The 15801-nt window shown below is 42.4% G+C and overlaps 1 protein-coding gene across 13 annotated transcripts in view; it reads right to left on the bottom strand.

Moving 5' to 3' along the window:
* LOC120405177 (sodium/hydrogen exchanger 10-like) overlaps nt 1-15801 on the bottom strand; it is a 195040-nt gene that overhangs the window by 121514 nt on the left and 57725 nt on the right. For 12 of the 13 annotated variants that reach the window (XM_039538539.1, XM_039538536.1, XM_039538534.1 and 9 more), the window contains 2 exons: nt 13819-13990; nt 9277-9358 (listed from right to left, as the gene is read on the bottom strand). The exons of the other annotated variant lie outside the window; for it this stretch is intronic. In XM_039538539.1, the coding sequence (XP_039394473.1) occupies nt 9277-9358; nt 13819-13990 (254 nt within the window). The remainder of the gene's footprint in view (nt 1-9276; nt 9359-13818; nt 13991-15801) is intronic. 13 annotated transcript variants of the gene reach the window in all.

The following is a 15801-nucleotide window of genomic DNA, read 5'->3' as shown; positions in this document are numbered from 1 at the left end:
GGGTAGGAGAGATGTCCTGGAAGCCAAATTTAGTCTGCTAGGGAAGAGACTGAAATCCAGGACCTCTATGGTGGCATTCTCAGAAATGCTCCCAGTTCCACGCGCAGGGCCAGGTAGGCAGGCAGAGCTTCAGAGTCTCAATGCGTGGATGAGACGATGGTGTAGAGAGGAGGGGGTTACGTTCATTAGGAACTGGGGAAACTTCTGGGATAGGGGGAGCCTATACAGGAGAGATGGGCTCCACCTAAACCAAAGTGGAACCAGACTGCTAGCACTAAACATTAAAAAGGTTGTAGAGCAGTTTTTAAACTAGGAGATGGGGGAAAGCCGACTGCTGCAGAGGAGCATGTGGATCGGACACAAACTTCTCTTAGGGGACAGTCTGATGATAGAGAATCTCCAGGTTATAGTCAGGAGCAGAGGATGGAAGAGGATAATGTAAGGGCCGGATCAGACGATAAACAGTCACATAAAAAAGAATCTGGCACATCAGAAAAGGGCAGACAAATAAACAGGGACAAGTTTTTAAAGTGTTTGTACGCAAATGCTAGAAGTCTAAATAATAAGATGGGTGAACTAGAGTGCCTTGTGATAAAGGAGGATATTGATATAATAGGCATCACAGAAACCTGGTGGACTGAGAGCAATCAATGGGACACAATCATTCCGGGGTACAAAATATATCGGAAGGACAGAACAGGTCGTGCAGGGGGAGGAGTCGCACTATATGTGAAAGAAAATGTAGATTCAAATGAAGTAAAAATCTTAAGCAAATCCACATGTTCCATAGAATCTCTATGGATAGAAATTTCATGCTCTAATAAAAATATAACATTAGGGATCTATTATCGACCACCTGACCAGGACAGTAATAGTGATGATGAAATGCTAAGGGAAATTAGAGAGGCTATCAAAATTAAGAACCCAATAATAGTGAGGGATTTCAATTATCCCCATATTGACTGGGAACATTTCACATCAGGACGAAATGCAGAGATAAAATTTCTCGATACTTTAAATGACTGCTTCATGGAGCAGCTGGTACGGGAACCCACAAGGGGAGAGGCAACTCTAGATTTAATCCTGAGTGGAGCGCAGGAGCTGGTCCAAGAGGTAACTATAGCAGGACCGCTTGGAAATAGTGACCATAATACAATAGCATTCAACATCCCTGTGGTGGGAAGAACACCTCAACAGTACAACACTGTGGCATTTAATTTCAAAAGGGGGAACTATACAAAAATGAGAGGGTTAGTTAAACAAAAGTTAAAAGGTACAGTGACTAAAGTGAAATCCCTGCAAGTTGCATGGGCCCTTTTTAAAGACACCATAATAGAGGCCCAACTTCAATGTATACCGCAAATTAAGAAACACAGTAAAAGAACTAAAAAAGAGCCACTGTGGCTTAACAACCATGTAAAAGAAGCAGTGAGAGATAAAAAGACTTCCTTTAAAAAGTGGAAGTCAAATCCTAGTGAGCCAAATAGAAAGGAGCACAAAAACTGCCAACTTAAGTGCAAGAGTGTAATAAGAAAAGCCAAAGAGGAGTTTGAAGAACGACTAGCCAAAAACTCCAAAGGTAAAAACAAAATGTTTTTTAAGGAAGCCTGCTAAACAACCGGTGGGGCCCCTTGACGATCGAGATACAAAAGGAGCACTTAAAGATGATAAAGTCATTGCGGAGAAACGAAATGGATTCTTTGCTTTAGTCTTCACGGCTGAGGATGTTAGGGAGATTCCCAAACCTGAGCTGGCTTTTGTAGGTGACAAATCTGAGGAACTGTCACAGATTAAAGTGTCACTAGAGGAGGTTTTGGAATTAATTGATAAACTGAACATTAACAAGTCACCGGGACCTGATGGCATTCATCCAAGTGTTCTGAAAGAACTCAAATGTGAAGTTGCGGGAACTATTAACTAAGGTTTGTAACCTGTCCTTTAAATCAGCTTCGGAACCCAATGACTGGAAGTTAAGTAATGTAACGCCAATATTTAAAAAGGGCTCTAGAGGTGATCCTGGCACTTACAGACCGGTAAGTCTAACGTCGGTACAGGACACATTAGTCGAAACAATAGTTAAAAATAAAATTGTCAGACACCTAGAAAAAGAAACTGTTGAGCAATAGTCAACATGGTTTCTGTAAAGGGAAATCGTGTCTTACTAATCTATTAGAGTTCTTTGACAGGGTCAACAAACATGTGGACAAGGGGGATCCAGTGGACATAGTGTACTTAGATTTCCAGAAAGCCTTTGACAGGGTCCCTCACCAAAGGCTTTTACGTAAATTAAGCTGTCATGGGATAAAAGGGAAGGTCCTTTCATGGACTGAGAACTGGTTAAAAGACAGGGAACAAAGGGTAGGAATTAATGGTAAATTCTCAGAATGGAGAGGGGTAACTAATGGTGTTCCCCAAAGGTCAGTCCTAGGACCAATCCTATTCAATTTATTCATAAATGATCTGGAGAAAGGGGTAAACAGTGAGGTGGCAAAGTTTGCAGATGATACTAAACTACTCAAAGATAGTTAAGACCAAAGCAGATTGTGAAGAATTTCAAAAAGATCTCACAAAACTAAGTGATTGGGCAACAAAATGGCAAATGAAATTTAATGTGGATAAATGTAAAGTAATGCACATTGGAAAAAATAACCCCAACTATACATACAATATGTTGGGGGCTAATTTAGCAACAACAAGTCAGGAAAAAGATCTTGGAGTCATCGTGGATAGTTCTCTGAAGATGTCCACGCAGTGTGCAGAGGCGGTCAAAAAAGTAAACAGGATGTTAGGAATCATTAAAAAGGGGATAGAGAATAAGACTGAGAATATATTATTGCCCTTATATAAATCCATGGTACGCCCACATCTCGAATACTGTGTACAGATGTGGTCTCCTCACCTCAAAAAAGATATTCTAGCACTAGAAAAGGTTCAGAAAAGGGCAACTAAAATGATTAGGGGTTTGGAGAGGGTCCCATACGAGGAAAGATTAAAGAGGCTAGGACTTCTCAGCTTGGAAAAGAAGAGACGAAGGGGGGATATGATAGAGGTATATAAAATCATGAGTGATGTTGAGAAAGTGGATAAGGAAAAGTTATTTATTTATTCCCATAATACAAGAACTAGGGGTCACCAAATGAAATTAATAGGCAGCAGGTTTAAAACAAATAAAAATATGTTCTTCTTCACGCAGCGCACAGTCAACTTGTGGAATTCCTTACCTGAGGAGGTTGTGAAGGCTAGGACTATAACAATATTTAAAAGGGAACTGGATAAATCCATGGTGGCTAAGTCCATAAATGGCTATTAGCCAGGATGGGTAAAAAATGGTGTCCCTAGCCTCTGTTCCTCAGAGGATGGAGATGGATGGCAGGAGAGAGATCACTTGATCATTGCCTGTTAGGTTCACTCCCTCTGGGGCACCTGGCATTGGCCACTGTCGGTAGACAGATACTGGGCTAGTTGGACCATCGGTCTGACCCGGTACGGCCGTTTTTATGTTCATTGCCATCTGGAAGCTTACCACACTTGATTGCTAGCAATCAGTAGCTAACCAGTCTGGTGTTAGTAGATCAATTGTTGAGACTGTTGTCATGGAGACATATGCTGCTTCCAAGAAGGTGCTGTCCCCTGGGTAATAAAGCAGGGCAATACACAGGAGGTTATTAATGGTTATGCACAGTTGGGGTCACTGATGGGATCCAAATACCTATTCCTTGCCTACCCTGACCCCCCAGGCCTCTGAGGTCATCAGAAGAACAATGTATTTCTCCCTGGTGCTGCAGGTCTTGGTTAATCACTATGTTCACAAACATTAATATGGGGTGGTCTGGAAAGGTCCATGATGCCAGGATCTTTAGAAACTCTGGACTGTTTTCTGTAATGATAAATTGAACTTCTGCTCTCATGGTATCTATGGACAATAAAAGTGTTACGATTCCTACAGTAATTCTGGGAGACCAAGGTTATTCCTACTTTCCTGGATTATGAAGCATTTTACTGGACTCCTGGATGGTAGAAAGGAATTGTATAACTATACCCTGAGTATTTGCAGAAGGATAATGGAATGTACATTTGGAAGACTGAAAGGTAAACGGAGGAGCCCAATGTCAAGGCTGGATATAGATGAAAAGTATTTCCCTCGATTATAGCTACTTGCTGTGTTTTGCACAATTTTTGTGAAAGGGAGAGAGACTTACTGATGGAGGCAAGGAGGAGATTGGCAGATTTGCAGAAGGTTTTGAACAGCCAGAGGGAAGGAACCTATGAAATGATGCAACTGCTGAGGGGCAGAGTCAGGAATCCATTGTGCTCCAACTCTGAAGCTACAGGCCATTTGTGAACAATATATATTCTTTTGTACAAGGTGTTAATCAAGATTACTGCACAAGTATTGCTATGTATGTGCAGTCGTGCAAAGTTCTTATTAAGTTTCATGTGAGACATTTTAGTGAACTGTTTAATGAATTTGTTCACTGAAGGTAAACTTTATAATTAATTGTACAAGATGCAGAAATACAACTGCAAAGACATTTTCAATTTACTTTTAATAAACATAATATACCAATTAAAATGTACTCCATATTCACAGTAAAATTATTATTAAAAATAAATAATTTGCAAATTTTAAAACCCATTCAGAACCTAAAAAAATTATATAAAAGTGTAGTGGGCAGATCACTTTGTGGTTTCAAGGTCACAAGTGTGTATAAGCAAGCTGCTCAAAACTATTCTCTGCAGCTTGGAGGGTGGGATGGGGCAGAAGAGTCTATTTCTTGCAGGCGAGGGAAACAAGGGGGTTTCCTATTGTCCACTGTTCTCTTTGTTGTCCTGAAGCATGGAATGTCTAGAAAAAAAGGTTACTAACATTTTGTAACTGTTGTTCTTCAAGATGTGTTGCACAAGTCCATTCCACTCTAGGTGTATTTGCACTCTGAGCACAGTCGTCAGAAATTTTTCCCAGTGGTACCCATCGGGGTAGCTTGAGGACCCTCTGGTGCTGTGTGCTCATAGCACTCGTACAAAGCACCCAGCTGACCGTGCGCCTCCTCAGTTCCTTCTTACTGCCTATGACGATTGCTGTAACTTCTATCATCCTTTCTTTGGCAAGCTCTCTCAGTGATCTTCTCTTTCGCATATTTGTACATGTTAGTTAGTGGCGAGTAGTTTTAGTGAAAGTTTTTGTAACTTACTGAGTTATTGGTGTTTTTATCCATTTCCTGGTGCTGAGGCATGCCTTGGTGCCTCAGAGCGATCCGCATTCAAGCTGCCTGAAGTGCCTGCAAGAAGCACATGTAGGGGGACCACTGCCAGATCCACCAAGACTTTAAGCGTTGCAGGAAGAAGGACCGGGAGACAGGCTGAAGTTTTTGTCTAGAAAATAACCTATTTCTGGGTGTTGTTGCAGTGAATGGTGTGTTCCAGAATGTGAAGATGTCAGAGTAAAGGGGAATCATATGCTGTGTTAACGTCCTTGATCAATGAACCACAATGTTCTCCAGGAGGGTTGTTTACCTCTCCATCATTCCCAGCAACTCTGCCTATGAGGATCTAACCATTTCCCTGTCCTTTTCTCTCTTCTCTTTTTCATGTTTCAGGAACCCTTCCCTCTACTCTTTCACCTTTTTATCCTTCAATTGGGATGTGCATGCAATTTCTTTCAATAAGTTATCTCTTGAGCTCCTTTTACTCCTATGTAAATTGGACAGGCATTTAAATCAATGTTAGCACCCTTGTGTGTGTGATTGCCACAATGTGTCAGCTGCTTTGCGCTTCTCCCCAAGTTCCATAGCCTCCTCACCCAGACGCCCAAGAATGCGGTGGGGGGGCCTCCGGCCACCCAGCCACTCCATCCCAGAGGATTGCCCAAGCAACAGAAGGCAGGCCTTCAATATGTTTTAAAGTTTTTAAGTTTTAAAGTGTGGTGTGGCCTTGTCCTTCCCTCCTCCCCTACCCCACCCAGCGCTTCCCTCTGCCCCCACCCCTCCCGGGCTACCTTGGCAGTTATTCCCCCTATTTGTGTGATGAATTAATAAAGAATGCATGAATGTGAAGCAACAATGACTTTGTTGCCTCTGAAAGCAGTGATCGAAGGAGGGAGGGAAGGGTGTTTAGCTTACAGGGAAGTAGAGTGAACCGGGGGGGGGAGGTCATCAAGGAGAAACAAACAGAACTTTCACACTGTAGCCTGGCCAGTCATGAAACTGGTTTTCAAATCTTCTCTGATGCACAGCGCGTCCTGCTGTGCTCTTCTAACTGCCCTGGTGTCTGGCTGCGCGTAACCAGCAGCCAGGCAATTTGCCTCAACCTCCCACCCCGCAATAAACGTCTCCCCCTTACTCTCACAGATATTATGGAGCACACAGCAAGCAGTAATAACAATGGGAATACTGATTTCGCTGAGGTCTATCCGAGTCAGTAAACTGCACCAGCATGCTTTTAAACATCCAAATGCACATTCTACCACCATTCTGCACTTGCTCAGCCTATAGTTGAACAGCTCTTGACTACTGTCCAGGCTGCCTGTGTATGGCTTCATGAGCCATGGCATTAAGGGGTAGGCTGGGTCCCCAAGGATAACTATAGGCATGGGAAGAAAGTCCCTTCCTGCAGCTTTTGAAACAGACCAGAGTTCCTGAAGATGGGAGCATCATGTACCTTTCCCAGCCAACCCATGTTGATGCTGGTGAAACGTCCCTTGTGATCCACCAGTGCTTGCAGCACCACTGAAAAGTACCCCTTGCGGTTTATGTACTCACTGGCTTGGTGCTCCGGTGCCAAGATAGGGATATGGGTTCCATCTATCGCCCCACCATAGTTAGGGAATTCCATTGCAGCAAAGCCATCCAATATGACCTGCACGTTTCCCAGAGTCACTACCCTTGATATCAGCAGATCTTTTATTGCATGGGCTACTTGGATCACAGCAGCCCCCACAGTAGATTTGCCCACTCCAAATTGATGCCTGACTGACCGGTAGCTGTCTGGCGTTGCAAGCTTCCACAGGGCTATCGCCACTTGCTTCTCAACTGTGAGGGCTGCTCTCATCTTGGTATTCTGGCGCTTCAGGGCAGGGAAAAGCAAGTCACAAAGTTCCGTGAAATTGCTCTTATGCATGCGAACTTTTCGCAGCCACTGGGAATCGTCCCAGACCTGCAACACTATGCGGTCCCACCAGTCTGTGCTTGTTTCCCGGGCCCAGAATCGGCGTTCTACAGCATGAACCTGCCCCATTAACACCATGATGTGCACACTGCCGGGGCCCATACTTTGCGAGAAGTCTGTGTCCATGTCCTCATCACTCTCGTCACCACGCTGCCATCGCCTCCTCGCCTGGTTTTGCTTTGGCAGGTTCTGGTTCTGCATATACTCCAGGATAATGCGCGTGGTGTTTACAGTGCTCATAATTGCTGCAGTGATCTGAGCAGGCTTTATGATCCCAGTGCTATGGCGTGTGGGCTGAAAAAAGGCGCGAAACGATTGTTTGCTCTGATGGAGGGAGGGGCGACTGATGACATGGCTTACAGGAAATTACAGTCCACAAAGGGTGTGGCTTTGAATCAAGGAGAAACACAAACAACTGTCACACAGAATGGCCCCCTCAAGGATCGAACTCAAAACTCTGGGTTTAGCAGGCCGTTGATTTCACGGAGGGAGGGAGGGAGGAAGCAAATGAATACAAAACACATCAGGTCTATTTCTTGTTTTGATCCACTCCATCTATATTTTACATCTTTAGGGTGGCAGCAGACAGTGCAGTTCGACTGCTAGCCATCGTCAGCTCCTGGGTGCTCAGCAGAAGATGCTGCATGATGATGACTAGCAGTCATAATCTCCTGGGTGCTCGGCAGAAGATGGTCCAGTAGGACTACTAGCCATCGTCATCTCCTGGGTGCTTGGCAGAAAATGGGAATGACCTGGCTGAGTCACTCCCATGTCTCCCCAGGCGCCCCTGACTGACCTCACCGAGGTCAGTTAAAAGAGCACCCAGGAGTATGATGACGATGGCTACCAGTCATAACGCACTGTCTGCTGCCAAAAGGCAATGAGCTGCTGCTGTGTAGCAATGCAGTCCCACGTCTGCCAGCACCCAGGAGACGTACAGTGACGGTGAGCTAAGCGGGCTCCATGCTTGCCATGGCATGGCATCTGCTCAGGTAACCCAGGAAAAAAGGCGCGAAACGATCGTCTGCCATTGCTTTCACGGAGGGAGGGAGAGGGGGGCCTGACAACATGTATCCAGAACCACCTGCGACACTGTTTTTGCCCCATCAGGCATTGCGATCTCAACCCAGAATCCCAATAGGCAGCAGAGACTGCGGGAACTGTGGGATAGCTACTCACAGCTACCCACAGTGCAATGCTCCGGAAGTCAACGCTAGCCTTGGTACTGTGGACGCAGTCCGCCGACTTAATGCACTTGGAGCATTTTGTGTGGGGACACACACAATTGACTGTATAAAAATGATTTCTAAAAAACTGACTTCTATAAATTCGACCTAATTTTATAGTGTAGACATACCCTGTGTGTACTTTGCTGTAGTTTTTCTTATCTCCCCATCCAACTTCCAATCCTGCTGCCCGTTTAGGATGGAGGACTCCAGATTTTTAACTGTGGAAGTTTCTGGGCTAAACTAGAAGCTGTTGTACTGGTGATTTTATAATTACATTTGTCTGATGGCTTGTTTTGTTTGTTTATTTCGTTTGTAGTCGTCTTCCTCTTTAGTAAGTGGACACAACATTATCTGCCAGGAATTCTGTTATGACAGGGAAATCTTTGACAAACAATTTATAATTAAATAATTTTGGGTATTTTCACTCCCTGGACAAAACAAGGAGTGCAGATATGTACAAAATTTTGTTAGAGTTCATTAAATATAATAAACCTTAAAAACATTGATTTGAGGCTGTATTTTATCTTATTTAAACAAGATTTTGATAAATCAATTAGCTCTCAGATAACTGAATTTTAAATATCTATACAAAGGGGTATTGTAAAAATGGTATTGGAGTTATAGTGAACTCAATTTTGATAACTCTTACATCATGCCTTGTTTTGTGATTTTTATATATTTTACTATTTTGTATTAATTGTCTAATTAATATATCCATGCAGAATGCACTATAAAAAGTAATAAAATTACACTAGTGCACTCAATCTAATATCTACCAAATAGGCCAGAACTGAACAAAGCAGATTTTATAAATTAACTGAATATCAAAGATATTATTTTTAGTATTTTCCTTCCCTCCCCAATATCAATGAGTGTGTTTTACCCAGTGTTTTAACCAGCTTTTTCACCGTGGTAGAATTAATCATCAAAGTCATTAATGATGCTGTTCCTGCATGCAGTAATATCTAAAACAGAAAAACAAAGAGAGCATTTCACCACTTCAAATCAGTGTTATCATCAGTAGTATAAAGTAAAATGCAAATTATTTTGAATAGTGAGGTACTCTACATATTTTCCATAAACAATGCCTTTGCTGACATCATCTTCAACAGTGCAACACAACTATGTATCTTCAAATTGTGGATGTTTTTTGTTTATTCATAATTTTGCTAAATTTAACCATATGTTCTTCATGGCTGCCAGAATGTCCAAATAAGGAAAATTAAGTTAAAAGTAATTCCTTTTTATAATAATTTTTTAAAATATTTTAAGTATTTAATAATGCTTCTCAAAGCACTTCACTTCTCAATGTATTTATCCTCACAACATCCCGTGAATTAAGGAAGTATTATCAATCTCGTTGCACTGAGGGACTTGTCCAAAGTTAAGGAAGTCTGTGGTGAAGCAGGGAATCAAATCCAGATCTCCCAAGCCCTAGGGTAGTGCCCTAACCACTGGACCATACTACCTTTCTTTTGTATAGTTTTTTTTCCCCATTCTACCAAGAGGAAGAAAGTATGAAGAGATAACATTATAACCCACTACAGGAAACAAGATTGTAAGATTGGTATATAAAAACATCAGTGCAGCCATTTCTTTCTATTAAGACTATTCAAGAGCAAAAGACAAGGAACAACCAGGTAGGTCAAAAAAAAAAAAACCCTCCCTCATCCCACCCCTCAAAGAAAAACAATAACTCTCAAGTAGCACCCAGGACCAAGGAGGTGTAGGAGGGGACAAGACTACAGCAAAAGGAATTACAAACAAGTAATTTGGCTTTGTTACACATTCCTCTTCTCCCATCTTACTAATAGAGAGAAACAGAATGAACATATGATAGATGTAGTGAGCAGACCATCAGGAGATTACCTTAAAATGTTACTTGTAGCTTACTTTACATGGTACATGTAAGCAAATTCTGACCAATAGAAATGTTCTCTGAGGAGGAGAAATCTAGCTGATAGTGACATATTGCAATCTGTAGATACCCAAATAGCAACTATGCAGATGCCTTTAATCCTCCAAGGTATAGAAGAGTGGCACTACATGAACTTGAGGATCAAGGACTTAGCAGTCCTAACCAGTATCTTGGTGGCTACTTTTTCTCATTGTCACCCTTGAAACAACATAAAAAAAACTGTTTTACCTCATTAAAACTGTAAATATAGGAGAGAGAAAACCTCAAAGCCCTTTTCACACAAAAGGAATATTTTTTTTCTGAGAGAAGTCAAAGTCCAGGTACAAAGTGAAGCGAATAATGGTTTGATCCATGTGGAACTCAGGATTCACTCCAGACATAAACTTGTCAGGATCCAAAAAGTGACCATGACCCGGTGAAATCCTGACCCACTAAGTCCACATGTCTCCATGGTGGTCATCCCAATCTTGAAAGAACTGAAGAGATGGACAGATAACTAGGAAGCGGTGTTCCTTAACCTTCAGAATGGAAATGAATGTCTCTACAAATGCCACCTTTAGAGAAAGCAATTCAATTTTTTATCAGAAGAGAGCCCATTAAACTTGTAAAACAAAGGACAAATCCCATTGAAGGTGCATTGGTCAGTGCAAGTGCCCTTTAAAATTTGAAGAGCAGAACAAATATTTCAAATACATCTGAGAACATATTTCTTTCCTGGTGATAGGTCCACAGATATCAGATACATCTGAAGCATGGATTTGTAGGGTGTTAACTTTCTTGGAAAACTTCTAGCAAGAAATTCAAAATGATCTGAAGCAACATTTCATGTAAGCTGCACATAGGAGCGGATGCAGCACAGAATCACAAAACCAGTAAAACAAAACTACATAACCACTGTTAGAAATGGAGTCAGGAGATTGGATTGATAGCTGTCCAACCCCAGTTTGCACAGTTTGTTAGGCAAATCAATCAACCCTGGTGCCACAGTGAGAGGATACAATATAGATACTGTCCCCTATGGCACCAAGACTGGTCTGAGTTCCTGATCAGTGGGATGTAGTGTGTTGATTTCAGTCTGCCTCAATTTACATATTGACAAGATGGCAGATATGGGGGATACGGCACTGAGGTGGGAACTTCTTTGGCTCCCTTTAACTCTGGTGATTCTCAGCCTCCCCAATCCTGGAGGGATAGGCCCTGAAAAGTGACCTGGTGTGCGTCAGTCATGGCTTTAATTTCAGAGATATCCTCTGACATTTTCCTAAGCAGAATCTGCTCTTCAGATATCTGCTTTAGCATTTTATAGACTTGATCAAAGGCCCAGGCAGAGGGACCTCCTCTGCAAGTAGTGTCATGCTGCCCTGCATAGGGCTGTCAGAGAGCCTCTGCTTCCTTGTAGTTTGGGGCGGAGGGTGGTGAGAGAGTAAGAGAGGAAAGGGTGTTCCAAAAATGGATCCATCTGCTACTAAGATGTTAAAAAGCAGGATGAACCATTTTGAGACAAAAGCTGTGGCCTTAGAATAATAGCAGCTGTCAGTGAATTTTAGTGAAGCTGAGCAGGAGCGCCAGATCTAGACAGCCATTTTCCCTGCTGGCTCCTAGATGTCCTCATCTCTGGTCTCTTAAGAAAGCTTCTCAGACATATGTAAACCATTGTCCCATTGCCTAAAATCATATTTAGCCAACAAGGCATGATAATTGGCCTACAAAACTGCAAGAAAGCAGATAAATAAAAATCTGCTTCCTCCCTCAAAGCTCCATCTTCTTAGGTCTTTTATCTCTTGGAGAACAACTAGAAAGCCCAGGCAACTTCAATTTTTCATGAGCCATTTTTAAAAACAGCAATCCAGGTACCAGATGTATAAAAAAGTACTCAAACGCCTTCAGAGGAACTTGGTACCCAAGATCTGCCCTCTAAGATACAGCCAAGACAAGGCAGCAAGAGTCCGCCACAAGTTTTTAGCAAGTTCAAGGATGTCTTTGCTAATAGGCATGGCTAATTGATCCTGGGATATCCAGTGCAAAAAAGTCAAACAATTAATGATCTCTCTACTAGACAATTCCAAAGGAATGTCTAATATGTCCACCTCCTTTTAAGGAGGTCCTGAAGTAATCTACAGTTAACATATTTGATGGTGTCACAGCCTCATCAGGTGATACTGAGGATATGGATAAAGGGGTAGGTTGGTCGGCATATTCCTCCACAAGGCCTTCCTACTCATTCTGAGATTCCTAGTGATGCAAGTTCTTAAGAGTTCCTGACAGGATAATGGGGTGTGTCCAGCAGGATTCCCAGAAAGCAACAATTTCCCCCTGCAACTTGATTCAGCTGACTAAGGAACTGATGGGAAAAGGTGAGGGTCAACAAATGGCCACATTTGTGCCCCATAAGATAAGGCATATGGTGCCATAAAAGGATGGGATCCGTGGAACAAGACCTCTATAAAGCATGAAATCTGAAGTGCGAAGAATTTCCACCGAGGTTGCCTAGATGAAGGCAAAAACATCCTTGGAGAAGGACTCCTACTACCATGCAGAGCTGAGGATACAGGTGAAAAAAATTCCTGCAAAGGAAGAGCAGATCTCTGAGGTATAGAAACAGAGAGAGTTTCAGATCTTACATGGGAGTAAGCAATGATACCATCAATGATGGAGGCAGAGATTTTCATTTTTGATATCTTAAATTCTGGTACCACCACATTTCTAAATACAAGATAATAGAGAGACATCTAACAATGGAGGCTCCAGTTCCAGAATCATCAAAAGTTTCACAGGAGGGAATATAGGAGAAAATTTTCAAAGTGAATACCTAAAGTCAGGCTCCTAACTCCAGAGATAACTAAATAACTGGCCTGATTTTCAGAGTGCCTAAATATGGATTTAGGACCCAACTTCAAGCATGCTTTTTTTTTAAAAATCTTAGCCATAAGCACTTGTAACAAACACAGTTCCAGATAACAGCATCCCTAGCAGAAAATGGATTAGTTCACAAAGGCTCACATGATGCACCTGAATCCACCTAAAGTTCTAAGAGGGACAGCTAACTGTAGTAAAAATATTTCTGTGCTAATTACATAAGTATATTGAAAATGTTGATGAAACAATACTGACCCATTGTATAGTATGTGAAAATTCAGATTATATATAAACATTTAAACAAACTAAACTGCAATGCATCTTTAAATATAAAAAGTAGCATCTACATGCATATTTCTATTATGAATCAAAATTAGTCAGACTAGATTTTCAAAGTTAGGTACTCATAATTGCATGAATAGATTTGAAAGTGCTAATTTTCTGTAACTAAATAATCTGTGTGTACTTGTGCTGGTTATTTTATGCAAGGATTACTCATATGCAAATATATTTGGCTCACTTACTTTGAAAAATCTGGTCCTGAATGTCCTTATAGTTCTTTTATCACTTATTCCAACAAAATGTATTTAGTACAAGTTATGAACAAGTTTTGAAAAAAATGTAGATAGCCCTTTAAATTTTTTTTTTTACCATGTTCTTCATTGCTGCTGTACCCGGATCTTTTGATTGGCTAATCCCAAGAGCCATATTCAAAGTAAAAGTAGCTCTCATTCCACTCCAGACAATAACAGCTCCCCAGCGCCAGTTAAATCCATAACCAAGGCGGCTCAGAAGAGGGGTCAAGAACAAAACAACTAGACCTCTGTGTGAATAAAAGAATAAGATAATGAGCAAAAATATCAATGCTCAGAGACAGAGACATAGAGCTGGGTGTCATCAGCATACTGAAAGCATTGCAGTCCAAACCTTTATACAAACCCTTCAACAATCCCATGCACATGTTGAACAGGAGGGAAGATAAAATGAAACACTAAAGAACTTCAAATGGTGTTTAGTGGGAGTAGCTACAATCCCATACCATCCAACGGTAACATTAAGCTGGGAAAGAAGAGCCACCCAAAAGCAACAGCATCCACTTTTGATGCAGTGTGCAAATGAATCAATATTACCTCACGAACTATGGTATTGAAGATTGCTGATGTAAGCAGAGTCAGAATGAACTCTACCCTGACATCTGGTGGTGAGCTGTGGAAAAGGACTTCAGGGGCTGATCTCGTTTGCATGGGCATACCCACCCTGCCTAGCATGAAGGGATTGCTTGCCCAAATGGTCACTTTAGCTGCTGTGAGATCCCCAGTCTCTTTGTTATTGGGGCAGGAGTAATAAAGCATTGTTATCCTGGTTATGTGAATCAAGGACAGTAGAACTGTACTTAGCATTTTATGCCGGAGGGACTCGCCCTCAACCAAGTAGCACTCGCTAGCCAAGCGACATGGGCTCCAAAACCCAGTGACTTGATAGAGGTGGGGGGCAGGTATTTGTAGCTGGTAGTATGGGCCCCAAACACCACTCTGACCCCCTCCTCTCTCCCCTGTGTAATAACAGAGCTAATTTTGTCTCCATTAGCAGTCTTGTTACATGCTGCAGAACTGAGATCACTAATACCTAGGTCTAAGCATTAGACCTACTTTAGGCTAGTGGTGTACCAGCACTGATGCTCCCCTATTACCAGCTAAAATCACTGAGAGCTGAGATCACAGAGATCTGTGTTAAGTAGGAGGGTGGGCCTGAAGACAAGTTAGTGAGCGGCTAGCAGGACGGCTAGTGGAGAGGAGCGGATAGCGCAGCAGTGCAGCTGGTGGAGAGGCGCAGCTGGTGGTGAAGACTGCAGCAGAACCCCACGGAGAGGCCAGGCAATCGGCCATCAACCCGAGCAGCGGAGCATATAAGATTCCCCCCATACCTCCCCCCCTACTTCTACCCAGGCTGGGAGGTAAACTCTGCAGATGAACTTCTGAACTTTGGGGGCTGTACTAACCAAGGACAGAAACTGCGGGCGGGGTGACTTTTGGGTTGCTGGACTTAGGACCCTGAGGGGAAAAGGACACTGCCAAACTTACTTGGGGGTGGGTCTTTTGCTCATGGTTTGTGTTATGAATCCTGTTTGTGGTGTTTCCCCAACATAATGCCGCATTATTTCCCTCTTTTATTAAAAGGCTTTTGCTACACTCAGACTCTGTGCTTGCCAGAGGGAAAGTATTGCCTTTTAGAGGCACCCAGGGGGGTGGTATGTAATTGTCCCAGGTCACTGGGTGGGGGCTCGAGCCGATTTTGCATGGTGTTATTGAAACAGAACCCCTAGATACTGAACCCGGCCCTTGTTGTGCCAACTCTGATGAGCAGAAGGGTTACACTGATAGATCTAACAATATTAGCATAGATACTTGATCTTCATTCACCACCAGATCAAAATCAACCAGTGACAATAGTGCATTTACTGTCCCATATCCAGGTCTGTACCTAGGTTGCCAAGGGTCAAGTAGATCCAAGGCATTTAAGTACTGTAAGAGTGGTCTTACTGCAAACTTCTCTATAAATTTGATTGAGAATCAAATTTGGATACTGGCTGATAGTCAGCCAGATTGTCAGCGGTTTTTGTTGTACTATTGGTGG

The sequence above is a fragment of the Mauremys reevesii genome, linkage group 4, assembly GCF_016161935.1.
Source record: "Mauremys reevesii isolate NIE-2019 linkage group 4, ASM1616193v1, whole genome shotgun sequence".
Classification (NCBI taxonomy): Eukaryota; Metazoa; Chordata; order Testudines; family Geoemydidae; genus Mauremys; species Mauremys reevesii.
Note: the sequence above shows the minus strand (reverse complement) of the source record. Positions and strands in the feature narration are given on the sequence as shown.